The following is a 13,693-nucleotide window of genomic DNA, read 5'->3' on the forward strand; positions in this document are numbered from 1 at the left end:
AAAATTAAGGTAAAAAAATTCAATTGTCACATCAAATAGTCGCTAGAACGTATAATGTAGCAGTCGTTAGTCCATCTCAACATGTCGTTAACAATTTTGTGAGATTGTGACAATAATAAGATCAGGAACCAATGTGAGTCATAACTATTAAGTTAGTTGACTAAATCGAGTAAATCGAAATTTTTGAAATTAGATTGAAAGACAAATATAATTTCAGAGACCAATAAGTATTATCTCTTTGTTGACAATTAAATTGTTTTAATGGTAATTAAGATCTGATAATGATTTATAATAAAAAAAGCATTTTTTTACAACAATTAGGGATGTCAATGGGGCAGGGGCGGGGCTGGGGATGCCTCCCTGCTCCCCATCTCTGCCCCCAGATTTACTCTCCGTCTCCATCTCCGTTTCCCACCGTGGGAGAATATTGCTCCCATCTCCATTCCCCACAGGCCCCATTTTTCGCGGGGACTCCATTCCTCATCTATCTGATAGTTCTAACTAATTATTAATTTTCATATGAATAGAGGTGTAAGTATCCATTCTATTCAAAAACAACAAAATTTTATACAAAAAGTCTAAACGATAAGATGGTGACTTCTTTCGAAATAACGCAGTGGGGGACGCAGCGGCGAGCCAGAAGATAGAAAAATGGACAAGGTGTGAGACGCGGTAACAGAGAGGAGAATGGACACGACGACAGAGTTACGGAAAGGAACGCCGCAAATAGAGAGTACAACACGGTGAGGATCATGGCACGGTGAGGTGTGACGATGCGGCGAGAAGGGAGAGTGGCGAGAGGGTGGCTGCAGAGAGGTTAGATGGAGTATGGACAGCGTTAGGAATTTCTGAATTGAAGAAGAATTATGCAAATGAGGATTAGGAGTTTTGAGTTTCTATATATATGTGTATATGTGTGTGTGAAATAACTAAAAAACATATATAAGAAATAAACTATTAAGGACAATTCAGTAAATTTATGAATTTCGGGGATTAACGGAGATGGGGCGGGGATCTCCGCTCGAGTCCCCGCGCCTGCCTCGGAGGAATTTTGTTACACTACATCTTGTTAGAAAAAATTTATTTATTTCTAATGCTTATATTAAAAATGAAAACAAAATTTAAATTAGTGAATTTTAATCTATAATATAATAATAATATAGTAATTATTTTATATATTGTACGAATATAAATTAATTATTTTCTTATTTGTAACAATTTTAAGAGCTTGTTATATATATATATATATATATATATATTTTGATGAATGTGATATATTTTTTTTATATAAATAATTTAAAAAAAATTAATAGTTAATCTATTACTTTTTTGTTTTAGTCCAAATTAAATATTTTTTATTTTTTTTTTTTGGAAAGACTTTTGAGAAATTTAATAATATGTGATGAGGAACACCGAATAAATTATATCGAAACCAATTAAAACACAAGATGGAAACATCTTTAATAAAAGATGAAATAAGCGTCTTTATCTGAGTGGTCACCAGTTGAGTATTCTCTCTAATTTGTTTCTTTCTTAGAGAGGTATCCGCTAAGAGATTTAATATTCTCTTACTTGTTCATTCTCTCATATTATCTTAGTGATGATGAAACACAAAATTTAGGAGTCAACCACACTGAATAAGAGGAGTCCAGCTCTATCATAGTTGTGTTTTATGGAACAGGTTGAGATTATTCGGGAATATTTTTTACTTGTTCTTCTGATGTTCTAATCAGAAAGTAAACTTTAAAAAATTTTCGTATTTGCTTCTGTAATAATATATGTCAGAATAGAAAGACTAACTTAAGTAGTGTTTTGGAAATGAGATTAATTTCGAATCTAGAAAAATACTTGGATATATGCATGTTGTATAGTCGATCCGAGAGAGCAGATTTTCAGTTTATCGTTGATAAATGGCAGGTAGGTCGGTTGAGTATTTGGAAGGCTCGAAATCTCTCTCGACCTTGATTCAATCAGTTTTGGCTACAATTCCAGCTTATATTATGTAGAGTATAAAATTACTTCTCGATATTTTTGATCAGATTGACAGCATTTGTAAGAAGTTTGTTTGAGGTGGTGATGCTGCTACCAAGAAGATGCACCTGGTGAGTTGTGACAAATTATGCTTGTCGAAAAAGAAAGAAGGGTTAGGCTTCAGATCTGCTCGTATGGTTAATAATGCTAATCTGATAAAGTTGGCTTGGAAATTAGTCCAAGACAGAGATTCCCTTTGTGTAATAGTAATGCACAACAAGTATGGTTACGGCACTGATCCTATCTCAATTATGAAGAAACAAATTTTCTGTTCAAATGCTTGGAAAGGCATATTTCCCAAGTGTCATAGAAATTTGAAAGAAATATAGTTTGGAGAGTTGTTTTTTGTAATAGCGTCAAATTTTGGAAAAACTATTGGGTTCCAAGCATCCATAATTTAGTTGATTTTGTTCAGAGTAATGTAAATGAAGACATCCTTGGTGAGAGAGTTTGTGATTATATTGCTGGAAATGGATGAGATTTAGAGCGCATTACAGATATTCCGGGAGAGAACTAGTGGCAACCCTTTTCACCGCCTTAAAGGCCCAAGAGCCAGCCTTGGGAGAGGATATAGTTGTGTGGCTCCCAAATTCCAATGGTTTGTTTACTATTAAATCGCTTATAGTATTAACTTAAACCTTTTGGGGATGATAAGGTCGATCTTTACTGTAAGATTTGGAAGCTTGAAACACCCCAAAGAATTAAGAGTTTTTGTTGGTTAGTTACTAAAGAGGCATTATTGAGTAATGGGCTCCGCTTTAGAAGACATATAGCTCCGGATAATTTTTACAGTATTTCTGGATCTTCATATGAGTCTTTTTTTTCACGTTCTCTGTGATTGCAGATTTACACATAGCACGTGAAAGAGTATAGATAGAAGGTTGTGTTCAGGTAACATTTTTACCTTATCCCTGGTCCATTGGTTATTAGTGAATTTATCATCTCAATCCCACATCATAGGAGTCACGTTGCGGCTCTTCCTTTTTGCTAGCACTAAAAATTCACTATGGTTTCATCAGAATAAGTTCACTTTTGAAAGAGATATAGCCATTGATGAAGGTAATTTTTATGAACTAACTCTCTACTTAGCCAAAGGCTACCACTTGACCCAAGTTGAGTTTTCTTGAGTAAGGAGGAGGGTGGCTAACTTTATGGAGAAATAGGTGTATTGGTTACTCCCCAAATCCTTGTCCATTAAATTTAATTCAGATGGCTTTGTGTCGAAAGACGGGAAAGCGGCATGTGGAGAAATCCTCAGGGTTCATGAAGAAAAATTCTTAGCAGACTATAGTGCTAACTTAGGCACCTATACAGCGACGTTTGTTGAGCTATGGAACATTATTTTGGTGCGATCTGGCATTGAATATGGATTTCATTCATGTGTTGATAAAAGTTGACTCAAAAGTGGCTATGACTATGTGTCTTCAATATTCAATTAATCTTCATATTTCGAGTCCTTTGGTCTTGACCATATAGACTTGCCTTACGTGGATATGATTTACAATATAATTCTCATATATTTTTTTCTCTGGCTTCTTGTATTTTTCTTAATTTTTTTTGTAGATTTGATTAGAATCATATTTTTTAGAATAGTGGCTATGTAATCTAAATTTTTTCTTGGACATTTTTATTAGTGTTGCAAGTGTGAAGAGTAATGAAGTTAGTCCCACATCAAAGAAAGCAAAGAAGAGTGAGGAGTTTATAAGATGAGAGACCCATTAACTTGATACCTTAAGGTTTTGAGTTGGATGTGATGTCTTCTCATCAAGGTTCTGAAAACCGAACCGGTCATCGAACCGCTCTAGGTACTGGTTCATAGGTTCAACCGGTCCGACCGTGGTTGAACCGTAAAAACCGTTTTATAATAAAATAATAATTAAAATATAAATAAGCACATAAAAATATAATTATAGTCTAATCTAAACTTGAAAATATCATTCAAATTAAAAGTACTACATAAATCAAATGTTATAATCTCATTCAAATACAAATTCAAAGTTCAAAAGTCAACAAACAAACAACCAAACATAACATAGCAGCATCAAGTGGTGCAGCATAAAATGTACTAGTACTACCACCACCACCACCTTGATCTAAATCAGCATCAATCTCATCTAAGAAAATATAACACATTATCAATAAATTAAAGATCAAAGCTATTGTAATTTATTGTATGTTCAATAAACTATAATACTCACCAAGCAAGTCTTCAATATTACTTGGAAGATCAGGCTCTTTTTCAACAACCTCTTCCGTCACCCAAAAATCAACCTTATCAATAGTTTCAATATCGATTGGATCATATTGGGACTTTTGCTTTCTTTTTTTTCTTTCATTCCTAACAAATTAAATACAATATATGATAAGCCTAGTATATTAGCTATACAAAATCTAATGATATGAAATGAAAGGATGAAATATAAATTACCTGGATTTAAGACGCAAATTATATGTAACATACACAATATCACTTAGCCTATCATGCTCCAATCTATTCCTTCTTGCTGTATGAATTTGATCAAAAAGACTCCAATTCCTTTCACACCCTGAAGAAGCAGATGCTTGGCTAAGAATGCGAACTGCCATTTTTTGTAAACATGGAGCAGAACTACCAAATAACCTCCACCATTCATCTATAAATTACAATCCCATATCTCAAGTATTAGTTATCAAATTAAAGAAATCAAAACATAAAATAAGTAAATAACTAAAGCTTATTATCAAACAGATATTATTACCAGGTTGAAGTTTTTTTGCAGCTGGAACAACTTCAGGCCTATCAAAGCTTTCCTTTCGATCTCTATATATGTGTATTTCTTTCATTGCCTCAACTGAATCTAAATTATTAACCTTGCAATGCAATGTAACAAGATCAAGTAAAGCTCGCATGACATCAGGTGATTCTCTATAATTTTCAGAAAAAAAGCAATCAGGATTCAAGAAATAGGCTGCTGCGTGAAGATTTTTTTTCAAATGTTTGTCCCATCTTGAGTTGATAATCTCTGTGTAAGGTTGATATGCACTCTTCCTATGCTTGAACATTTCTTTGATTCCATTTTCTGACCTCAGCATACCTTCATAAACAATTCCCAATGATGGTTTATCATCGGCATCTACCAACCTCAGCAATTTAATCAACGGACTCACAATTTGGCATACAGTAAAACAATCATCCCAAAATTTATTGTCTAGGATAATTGCACTCACAGCTCTCCCATTAACACTCCTTCCTAATTTGTGTCCGGTAAAGTGTGTATCAACAACCAATTGTTGTAATTCCGATTTGCGCTTAAAGATACTCATCAATGTGAGGAAGACAGTGGCAAAACGAGTTGCACCTGGACGAACAATCTCCCTCCAATCCTCTTTTTGTCTTAGCCAGGACAAGAACACCGTATGATTATATACAAACACGGTAATCTTCGAAGCACGTGTTGCAAGGCTAGAAATATTTGGCATGCTGCTTATATCTTTTAGAATAAGATTCAAGCAATGAGCAGCACAAGGTGACCAGTGAATATTTTCAAATTTCTTATTAATAAGCCTACCAGCAGCAACATAATTCGCAGCATTATCGGTCACTACATGAACAACATTATCAGGTCCAATCCATTCAATCACCTCTGAAAACAAGTCACACAAGCTAGAAACATTTTTAACCATACTTGAGGCATCTACAGATTTCACAAAGCACAACCCTTTCGAATAATAAACCAAAAAATTAATCAATGTTCTTTGCCTTTGATCTGTCCAACCATCAGCCATGAGAGTACATCCAGTTTCTTTCCAAGCAGACCTATAGCTATCAACAACCATTTGATACTCCCTTTTGAGATCGGCTAATAAATTAACCCTCAAAGAGTCGTAAGAAGGACCTTTATAACCAGGCCCAAAGCCAGCTACACCATCCAACATATCTTGAAAAAAAGGTGACATAACCGCATTGAAAGGAATCCTACAATCCAAAAGCCATCTAGCCACTCGCTTATCAACTTCATGAAGCGCCTCTTTGTTTTGAAACACGCTTTTCAGACTTGGTTGACTTCCCGGAGTTGTTCTTGGTGCAAACATAGGAGGAATAATGATTTTTGCTTTCTTTTTTGGATCGCCTCCAACAACCTCCTTAGTTGGTAACTGACTCGGAGTTTGTTGTTCCTCTTGCGCTATTGCTTCATCAATTGCATCCTCACACTCATCGGTACCCTCTTCGTTGAAACTTACTTTCCTTTTACTAGTTTTACTTTTCTGAATCTCTTTCAACAAACCTTCCATTTGTTTTTCTACATCATACGGGACCTTAGAACACTTCTTTATGTCTCCACCTATCTTCGCCAAATGCTTTTTCATTCTATTAATTCCCCCGCCCCCAAAAGTACTCAAACAAAATAAGCATTGGTAATGCGGCTTTCCATTTATATTCTGTAAAGCAACGTATCTCCAAGCAGGATCAGTTTTCCCCCTAACACTAGAAGTTTGTGACTGATTTTCGCTACTCGCAGGAGGAAGAGAACGTTCATTCGAAGCAGAATTATTTTCAGCATTATTATTCCTAGGTAGGTCTTGGTTGATACTTTCTTCCATACCTAAATATTACCAGCAATCCAACCCAATAATCTCAACTCTCAAGTTCACAGCAAATGAACAAACAACATCCAAATTCCAAAATCAGAGTATACAAACAACATCTCAGGTTCAAAAAATTCAGAATTCAATTCACAAAATCATCTCTCAAAATTAGAGTATACAAAACCAGAGTTCACAATGACAAAATCACAAAATCATGTCACAAAATCAGAGTTCACACTATCAGATTTTACAAAATCAGAATTCACAAAATCAATTCATATTTCATGACTTCATCATAGTTCAGTCAGTTCACTCATAAGTCATAACAGTTTCAGAGACTCAGCGTTTCATCAAAATTCTTTGTTCACAGAGTTCACAGAGTATCAGATTTCATCACAAAATCATGTTCATAACTAAATTAAAAAATAAAAATTACCTGGAAATGAGGACTTCAGTTCTTCAACGCTGCTGCTTCTCTATTGCTTTCTCTCAGAGGCAGAAGCTGACGGCGAAGTGGCTGAGGGCGCTGACCGTGCTGACGCTGCTGAGGGCGCGACTCTGCTGAGGGCGCGACGCTGCTGAGGGCGACGCTGCTGAGGGCGCGACGCTGCTGAGGGCGCGACGCTGCTGAGGGCGACGCTGCTGAGGGCCCGACGCTGCTGAGGGCACGATGGAGGTTGGTGCGTTGAGTGCTTCAGGCGTTCTGTCTCTCACAGTGGTGGCCGGTGGATCGTGGTGGGTCGTGGCCTCGTGGCCTCGTCGGTGTTGTGCTATGGGAGTGGGAGTGTGGGACTGGGACGCTGGAGGCTGGACGCTGCAGTGAAGGCGAAGCACGAAAACTGACGAAGGAGAAAACAGAAAAGGGAATTAGGGTTCCCCTATTGCAAAACGACGACGTTTTGCTGCCAGCTTAAAAAACCGGCCGGGTCCCGGTTCGGTTCGACCGACCGGTAACCGGCCGGTTTGTCGGTTCAATGCCGGTTATTAATTTCTGCGGTTTTCTTTGTTGACCGAATTGCTTTAGTGTCCGGTTCACAGTTCGACCGGTTTGACCGGCCGGTTCGAACCGGTTTTCAGAACATTGCTTCTCATCTTATGTTCTCTCGCTTGATTCTTCCCCGAATTCTCCCCAATGGTCAAGAGCTCCCCACGGTGGCCCCAACAATTTTTGTCTCATTGTTTATTAAAAAAATAGCATTTTTGGTGTAAGAAATACACGCAACTTCTATAAACCTCAATATAGGTGTTATAGATTTAACTAAGATAATTAATATTGTTTTTCAATTAATTGAATGTTAGTGAGAAAAGTTTGCGTAGAAACTTTTTTTCCGTTTAATAATAATATTAGCATAAAGTAAAATATAAAAATTCGTGTGTTCAAAATCATGTTTCTAACACAACATCATGTAGCCAAAGTTAACAAAGGAAGAAGAAAGGAAAAAATGACTACATATTATATTTTATGCTATTTTTTAAATTTTGCTATATCGAGAACTATCATTGCCATATATTTTTAACGTTTAGAAAATAGTTGTAGAGAATAAAAACAAAAGTATGAACAGAATTATCGAATGTTTATTTTGCAAAGATGATTATCCTCTGTAGTATAAGAGATTAAGAGTCATGTTTTTAACGTTTCTATTTTTTTATATTTAAAAAACACGAGTCAATGTGACTCTCAGCAGCTCTTTTACGAGTATGATGTACAATGAATTTAATTACGCCCGACAAAGGGAATTATCTTTAGGATTACGTTACATATTGTTGGGAAAATTTGAAGTAAAGACAAGAACTGTCTGACAACAAAAACACTAAAAATAATTTTTTTATAACTTATCCGATTAAATAAGTAACACCAAAGATACTCCAAGAAGTAAATACAATGGCAGAAATTAAAATATTAGATATCAAATTTTTTATCATGGAAAACCTCCTAAAAGAAACCCATGGGACCTAGTCCAGTAAAATTTTTTACTATCAAAATAATAGGTACACAATCAGTCTTTCTAGTAGCACTAGGTTATCTCAACAATCAACAAAACACATCATCAAAACTGATGGAATCAATATAAATCCTCCACAAAGTGGGTATCTCAAATCAGACAAAAGAGAAGACAATACAACTAACAAGTTATATCCTATTGTTCATCTCTACACGAGAAACAACATACTAAAATTTCAAAAGAAATGAAGTTTACCAATTTAATTTGTGAAAAATTAGACTATCATTTTTCCTTTTCTTCTTCTCTTTGACGATGGTGATTCTCACGCTCCTCTCTCTATTTTCTTTATTTTATTAAGTGTGTTAATACACATGCACAATTTCTCTCTTTTCTTTTACTCTTTTATTTCTTTTTTTATTTTATTTTATTTAGCTTGTAGGTCCTACTTGAGTTAGGGATTCACCAACAAATTTTTTTCTTATCGACTCAAATGGAGATAGGCTGCTCTACCAAGCTCGCATTCTCTTTGCAAGAATCAAACTTTACTAAAGGTAGACTCCTAGTCATCATATCTAAATCATTATAATCGGTATGGATCTTCTCAAATGCATATGACTTCATCTAAAGCGCTTAACATATCCAATGATACCTCAGCTCTATGTGCTTCGATAAAAAATGAAACATTAGATTCTTGCTGAGTTGGATAACACTTTAGTTGTCACAAAATAATACAAACTTCTCTTGATTGACGCCTAACTCTTGTAGAAATTTCTTCATCCACAAGAGTTCTTAAGAAGCTTCAACAAAAATAATGTATTCTACCTCTGTAGTAGACAAAGAAACATATTTATAAAGTTGCACTACAAGAAAGTTTTAGAATAGCGACTGATTTTAGTAGCCAACAAAAGCGGTCATTATTAGCGACGGATTTTGCGACCAATCAAAATTTTTTAGAAAAAAAAGTTGGTTGCTAAATAGGTTGCTAAATTTCAATTAGCGACCGATTTAGCGACCACCCACTCTTGGTCGCTATTTTCTAATTTAGCAACCAAATTAGCAACCAAAACAAAAGAAAGGCTTTTAGAGTCTATTGGTGACTAAATTAGTCGCTATTCTTAATTTAGTGACTGATTTTGCAGCCAATATAAAAAGAAGCTTAATAATTGTTGGTCGCTAAATCAGTTGCTAAGAAGTTGGTCACTAAACCGGTTGCTAAGTATTAAAATAGCAACTGATTTAGCGACCTACTTTAAAAAGCTACTTTTAAAGTAGTTGTCGCTAAATTGGTTGCTATTTTATAATTTAGCAACTGAATTAGCAACCGATATAAAAATAGGCTGAGAATGTAATTGGTTGCTAATTTGGTCGCTAAGGTAGCGGTCGCTAAATCGGTTAATTAGAGATAATTTGTGCGTGAATTTATGACTCGCACAACTGAACCAGCAAGTGCACCGGGTCCTTCAAGTAATACCTCAGGTGAGTGAGGGTCGAATCCCACGAGGATTGTTGGATTGAGCAAGCTGTGGTTATCTTGCATATCTTATTTAGGTAAATAAAAGGATAGTTGTTTTTGGTTGTAGGTGCATAAGCAAGGAATAACAATTGAATGTAAAGACAGTAATTAGCAGTAGTTAAGGCTTCGGAGGTGCTTCTTCTTCTGAATTGACACGTCATACTCTCTACTTCAATGATGAATGATTCCTTCAATGGCAAGGCTGTAATTGATTAAGCCATGGTCGTGGTCATTAATCTCCTCAGGTCCAGACCAAACATCCGAACGGACTAGATCAATCTGGGAGAGGGTGAAGTGCACGCAAGTCAATCCCATTGATGATCCTACTCAAAAGGCCAAAGACAAGGTCAGATCTTTCGGATCAGAGACTGCTGCTCTTATGGTTCTAGCCCTTAGAGCCACAGGAACCTCAATTGCCCCTGACTAACGAGGTTATATGTCACATACCCCGATTAATCTAGATAATTCTGTTGGAACCCGTGATGCATCCTCAAGCTGTAGCTCAATACTATCTGGGCCAAGACTCATAAGAACTCATGTAGAAGTGAGATTCATAAGGATGAAGAACGACAATGCATCATAGAATAGAATGAGACGCTCATTGAAATAGAAAAGTAATTGTATTAATTCATAGGAATCAGCAGAGCTCCTAATCTTAACCTAGTAGGTTTAGTTGCTTATACTGTACAGAGAATAATGTTCAAAAGTGGTGAAGATCTAAAGTCAAAAGTTCCAAGCTCTCTTTACAAGAGTGATCTTACTTCTATTTATACTAAACTAATAATTAAGAATTACAAAAATGAAATAAACTAAGTAAAATGATGTGAAAATCCACTTTTGGGCCCACTTGGTGAATGTTTGGGCTGAGCTTGACTTCTAACTTGAAGGAGTGGGAATTGGATGCCCTCTAGGGAGTGTCTATGCTGATTCTTTGCTCCCCTTGTGGCGTTGGACGCTAGTTTGGGCGTTCAACTTGGGAGGTTGGTCCCTTTGGGGCGTTGAATGCTAGAAAGGGGGTAGTTTAAGCGTTCAATGCCAAATTTGGGCAGTCTAATCTGAAGAAACGTGTAGACCATTATATATTGCTAGAAAGCTCTGGAAGTTAGCTTTCTAACGCCATTGAGAACGCGTCATTTGGACCTCTGAAGATCCATAAATGCTCGTTTGAATGCATGGAGGTCAGATTCTGACAGCATCTGCTATGCTTTCCTTGCCCCTGGATCAGACTTTTGCCGAAACTTGCCAAATTCACCCAAAATTCACCTAAAATCATAATAAAAACAAAAAAGCTCAAAGTATTATCCAAAAAGTGAATTTTGCATAAAAACCTACAAAGCATCATAAAATTCAACAAACCATACTGAAAACACTAAGAAAATGACATCAAAAAGCGTATAAAATATCCGCTCATCAGAACATCAAACTTAAACCGTTACTTGTCCTCAAGTAACTAAAAACAAGTAGGACTAAAAAGAAGCGAGAGATACAATAAGTCTTAAAGTTTTTCAATGAAGCTCAGTTCCAAATGATAAGCGGGGCGAATAGCTCTTTACTTCGAACATTTTTGGCATCTCACTTTCCTTTGAAACTCAGAAGTATTGTCTACTCTTGGAACTAGAATCTGGACAATATTATTGATTCTCTTAGTTTAGTTTTTCTTGATTCTTAAACAAAGCTTCTTTTGGTGCTTTGCACCTTTTTGAGCCTAGCCGTGACTCTAAGCATTTTGTTTTTCCGTATTACCACCGGATACATAAACGCCTGACGAACAGGATTTTTGCCAGTAAAGAATGTCATAAAAACTGTCGCGTTGTAGATATAGTCTCTAAACCAACAAAAATCCCTTTCGTGCAAACGTTTTGGTTGTCACAAGTAACAAACCCCTTTGAAATTGATAACCGAGTATTCAAACCTCGGGTCGTCTTCTCAAGGAACTGCAAGGAAGTATGTTCTTATTATTGGCTATAAAGGTTGTAATCGGGGTTTAGAAGGTGAGAAGCTAGTGATTTAAATGACAAGTAAAGTAAATGGCAATTAAAATAAATAAAACTGTAAAGTAAACTTTTGGCAAGGTAAGAGAAATTGGAAGTCCAACTTAATTATCTCTCTCAACAATAATGAAAGTTGAATCTAAATTTCACTTAGTTAACCTTTACTAAAGCAAAGGAAAGTCAAGGGACTAATTAGTTTGACCTTCGAATCCTATTTAATTCCTAAGAAAAAGTTGGGATTATTGAAGTTCAGTTCAATTAGCAAGATAGCGATTATCAGTTATGTTGAGTTTGATAATGTTGAGTTACTGATTTCTTAACCAAGACCAAAAGGGGAAAAAGTAAAATTGCTGGAATAAAAATGTCCTTAGATGGAAAGCAATGGTAACACAAATTAAAGAGAAAGTAATCAATAATTGAAATACCTCAAATAATCATTAATTCAAATCATAACATGGAAAGGGTTCATAAGCCAAATTGGCAACATTTATAGATACGAATAAAAGCATTAAAGTAAAAGTAGCATAGAAACATAAATTAAAGTAAATACTAAACCTGGATCGAGAGTTACTCTTAAAAACTAAGAGAAGTCCTAAATCCTAATCCTAAGAGAGAGAGGAGAGAACCTCTCTCAAACTAAATCTAAATCATGGAAAGTGAAAATTGGCGAGCTCCCTCTGAATGGATGTATTTCCTCACTTTATAGCCTCTAATATGTGTTTTTCGGGCCGAAAACTGGGTTAAAAATAGCCCAAAAATCGCCCCCTGTGTATTCTGGTACGTTCAGGTCGCGGACAAGTGACGCAGAGGCGTCGTCCACGCGGTCGCGCGGATTGAAGTTCGCAGATGCGACGCGTTCGTGTGGATCACGCGTTCGCGTCGCCTAGCGTCAGAGCAACTATGACATATTATATATCAAATCGAAGCCCCAAACGTTAGATTTCTAATGCAACTAGAACCGCGTCATTTGGACCTCTGTAGCTAAAGTTATAGCCGTTTGAGTGCGAAGAGGTCAGGCTGGACAGCTTAGCAATTTCTCCAACTTATTGTATTCCTTCCACTTTTGCATGCTTCCTTTCTGTCCTCTGAACCATTCCTGCCCTGTAATCTCTGAAAACACTTAACACACATATCAAGGCATCTAATGGTAATAGGAGAGGATTAATAATAAGTAAATATAAGATCAAAGAAGCATTTTTTCAATCATAGCATAAAATCAGGAAGGAAATATAAAACCATGCAAATATTATGAATAAGTGTTTAAATAGTTGATGAAATCCACTCAATTGAGCACAAGATAAACCATAAAATAGTGGTTTATCAACCTCCCCACACTTAAACACTAGCATGTCCTCATGCTAAGCTCAAGAGAAGCTATAAAGATGAAGAGGAATGGTAGAAAGTATGAAATGCAATCCTATCTATATGAATGCAACTAAATGCAAAATGTTTCTACCTACTTGGTTAAAAGTAAATAAGCTTTTCAAGACAAACATAAATCAAATTTCACTAATTCAAATTATACAATAAAAGACAAGTAAACTTGTAAGAAGATAGCTCATGAAAGCAGGGAACATAGAATTAAGCATTGAACCCTCACTGGTAGTGTATATCACTCAAACTCTCAAGTGTCTAGGGTCAATCGTCAC

At 36.0% G+C, this 13,693-nt stretch overlaps 1 protein-coding gene across 1 annotated transcript; it reads right to left on the reverse strand.

The window, feature by feature from the left end:
* Positions 1 to 2,015: 2,015 nt before the first annotated feature.
* Positions 2,016 to 6,612, reverse strand: LOC112735141 (uncharacterized). Its single transcript, XM_025784711.2, has 5 exons — positions 4,770 to 6,612; positions 4,460 to 4,664; positions 4,230 to 4,360; positions 4,054 to 4,145; positions 2,016 to 2,099 (listed from the first exon to the last, which is right to left on the reverse strand). The coding sequence occupies exons 1-5, from the start codon at positions 6,610 to 6,612 to the stop codon at positions 2,016 to 2,018; spliced, it is 2,355 nt and encodes a 784-aa protein (XP_025640496.2).
* Positions 6,613 to 13,693: the final 7,081 nt, after the last annotated feature.

Source organism: Arachis hypogaea, chromosome 13 (genome assembly GCF_003086295.3).
Source record: "Arachis hypogaea cultivar Tifrunner chromosome 13, arahy.Tifrunner.gnm2.J5K5, whole genome shotgun sequence".
In the NCBI taxonomy this organism is placed as follows: domain Eukaryota; kingdom Viridiplantae; phylum Streptophyta; class Magnoliopsida; order Fabales; family Fabaceae; genus Arachis; species Arachis hypogaea.

Excerpts from the sequence above, each read along its gene's own strand:
- LOC112735141 (XM_025784711.2), bottom strand. The coding sequence starts at position 6,612 with ATGGAAGAAAGTATCAACCAAGACCTACCTAGGAATAATAATGCTGAA. Across the intron at positions 4,665-4,769 it reads TGCAAAAAAACTTCAACCTG|ATGAATGGTGGAGGTTATTT; the intron begins GTAATAATATCT and ends TGTAATTTATAG. Across the intron at positions 2,100-4,053 it reads ATGCTGCTATGTTATGTTTG|GTGCATCTTCTTGGTAGCAG; the intron begins GTTGTTTGTTTG and ends ACAACTCACCAG.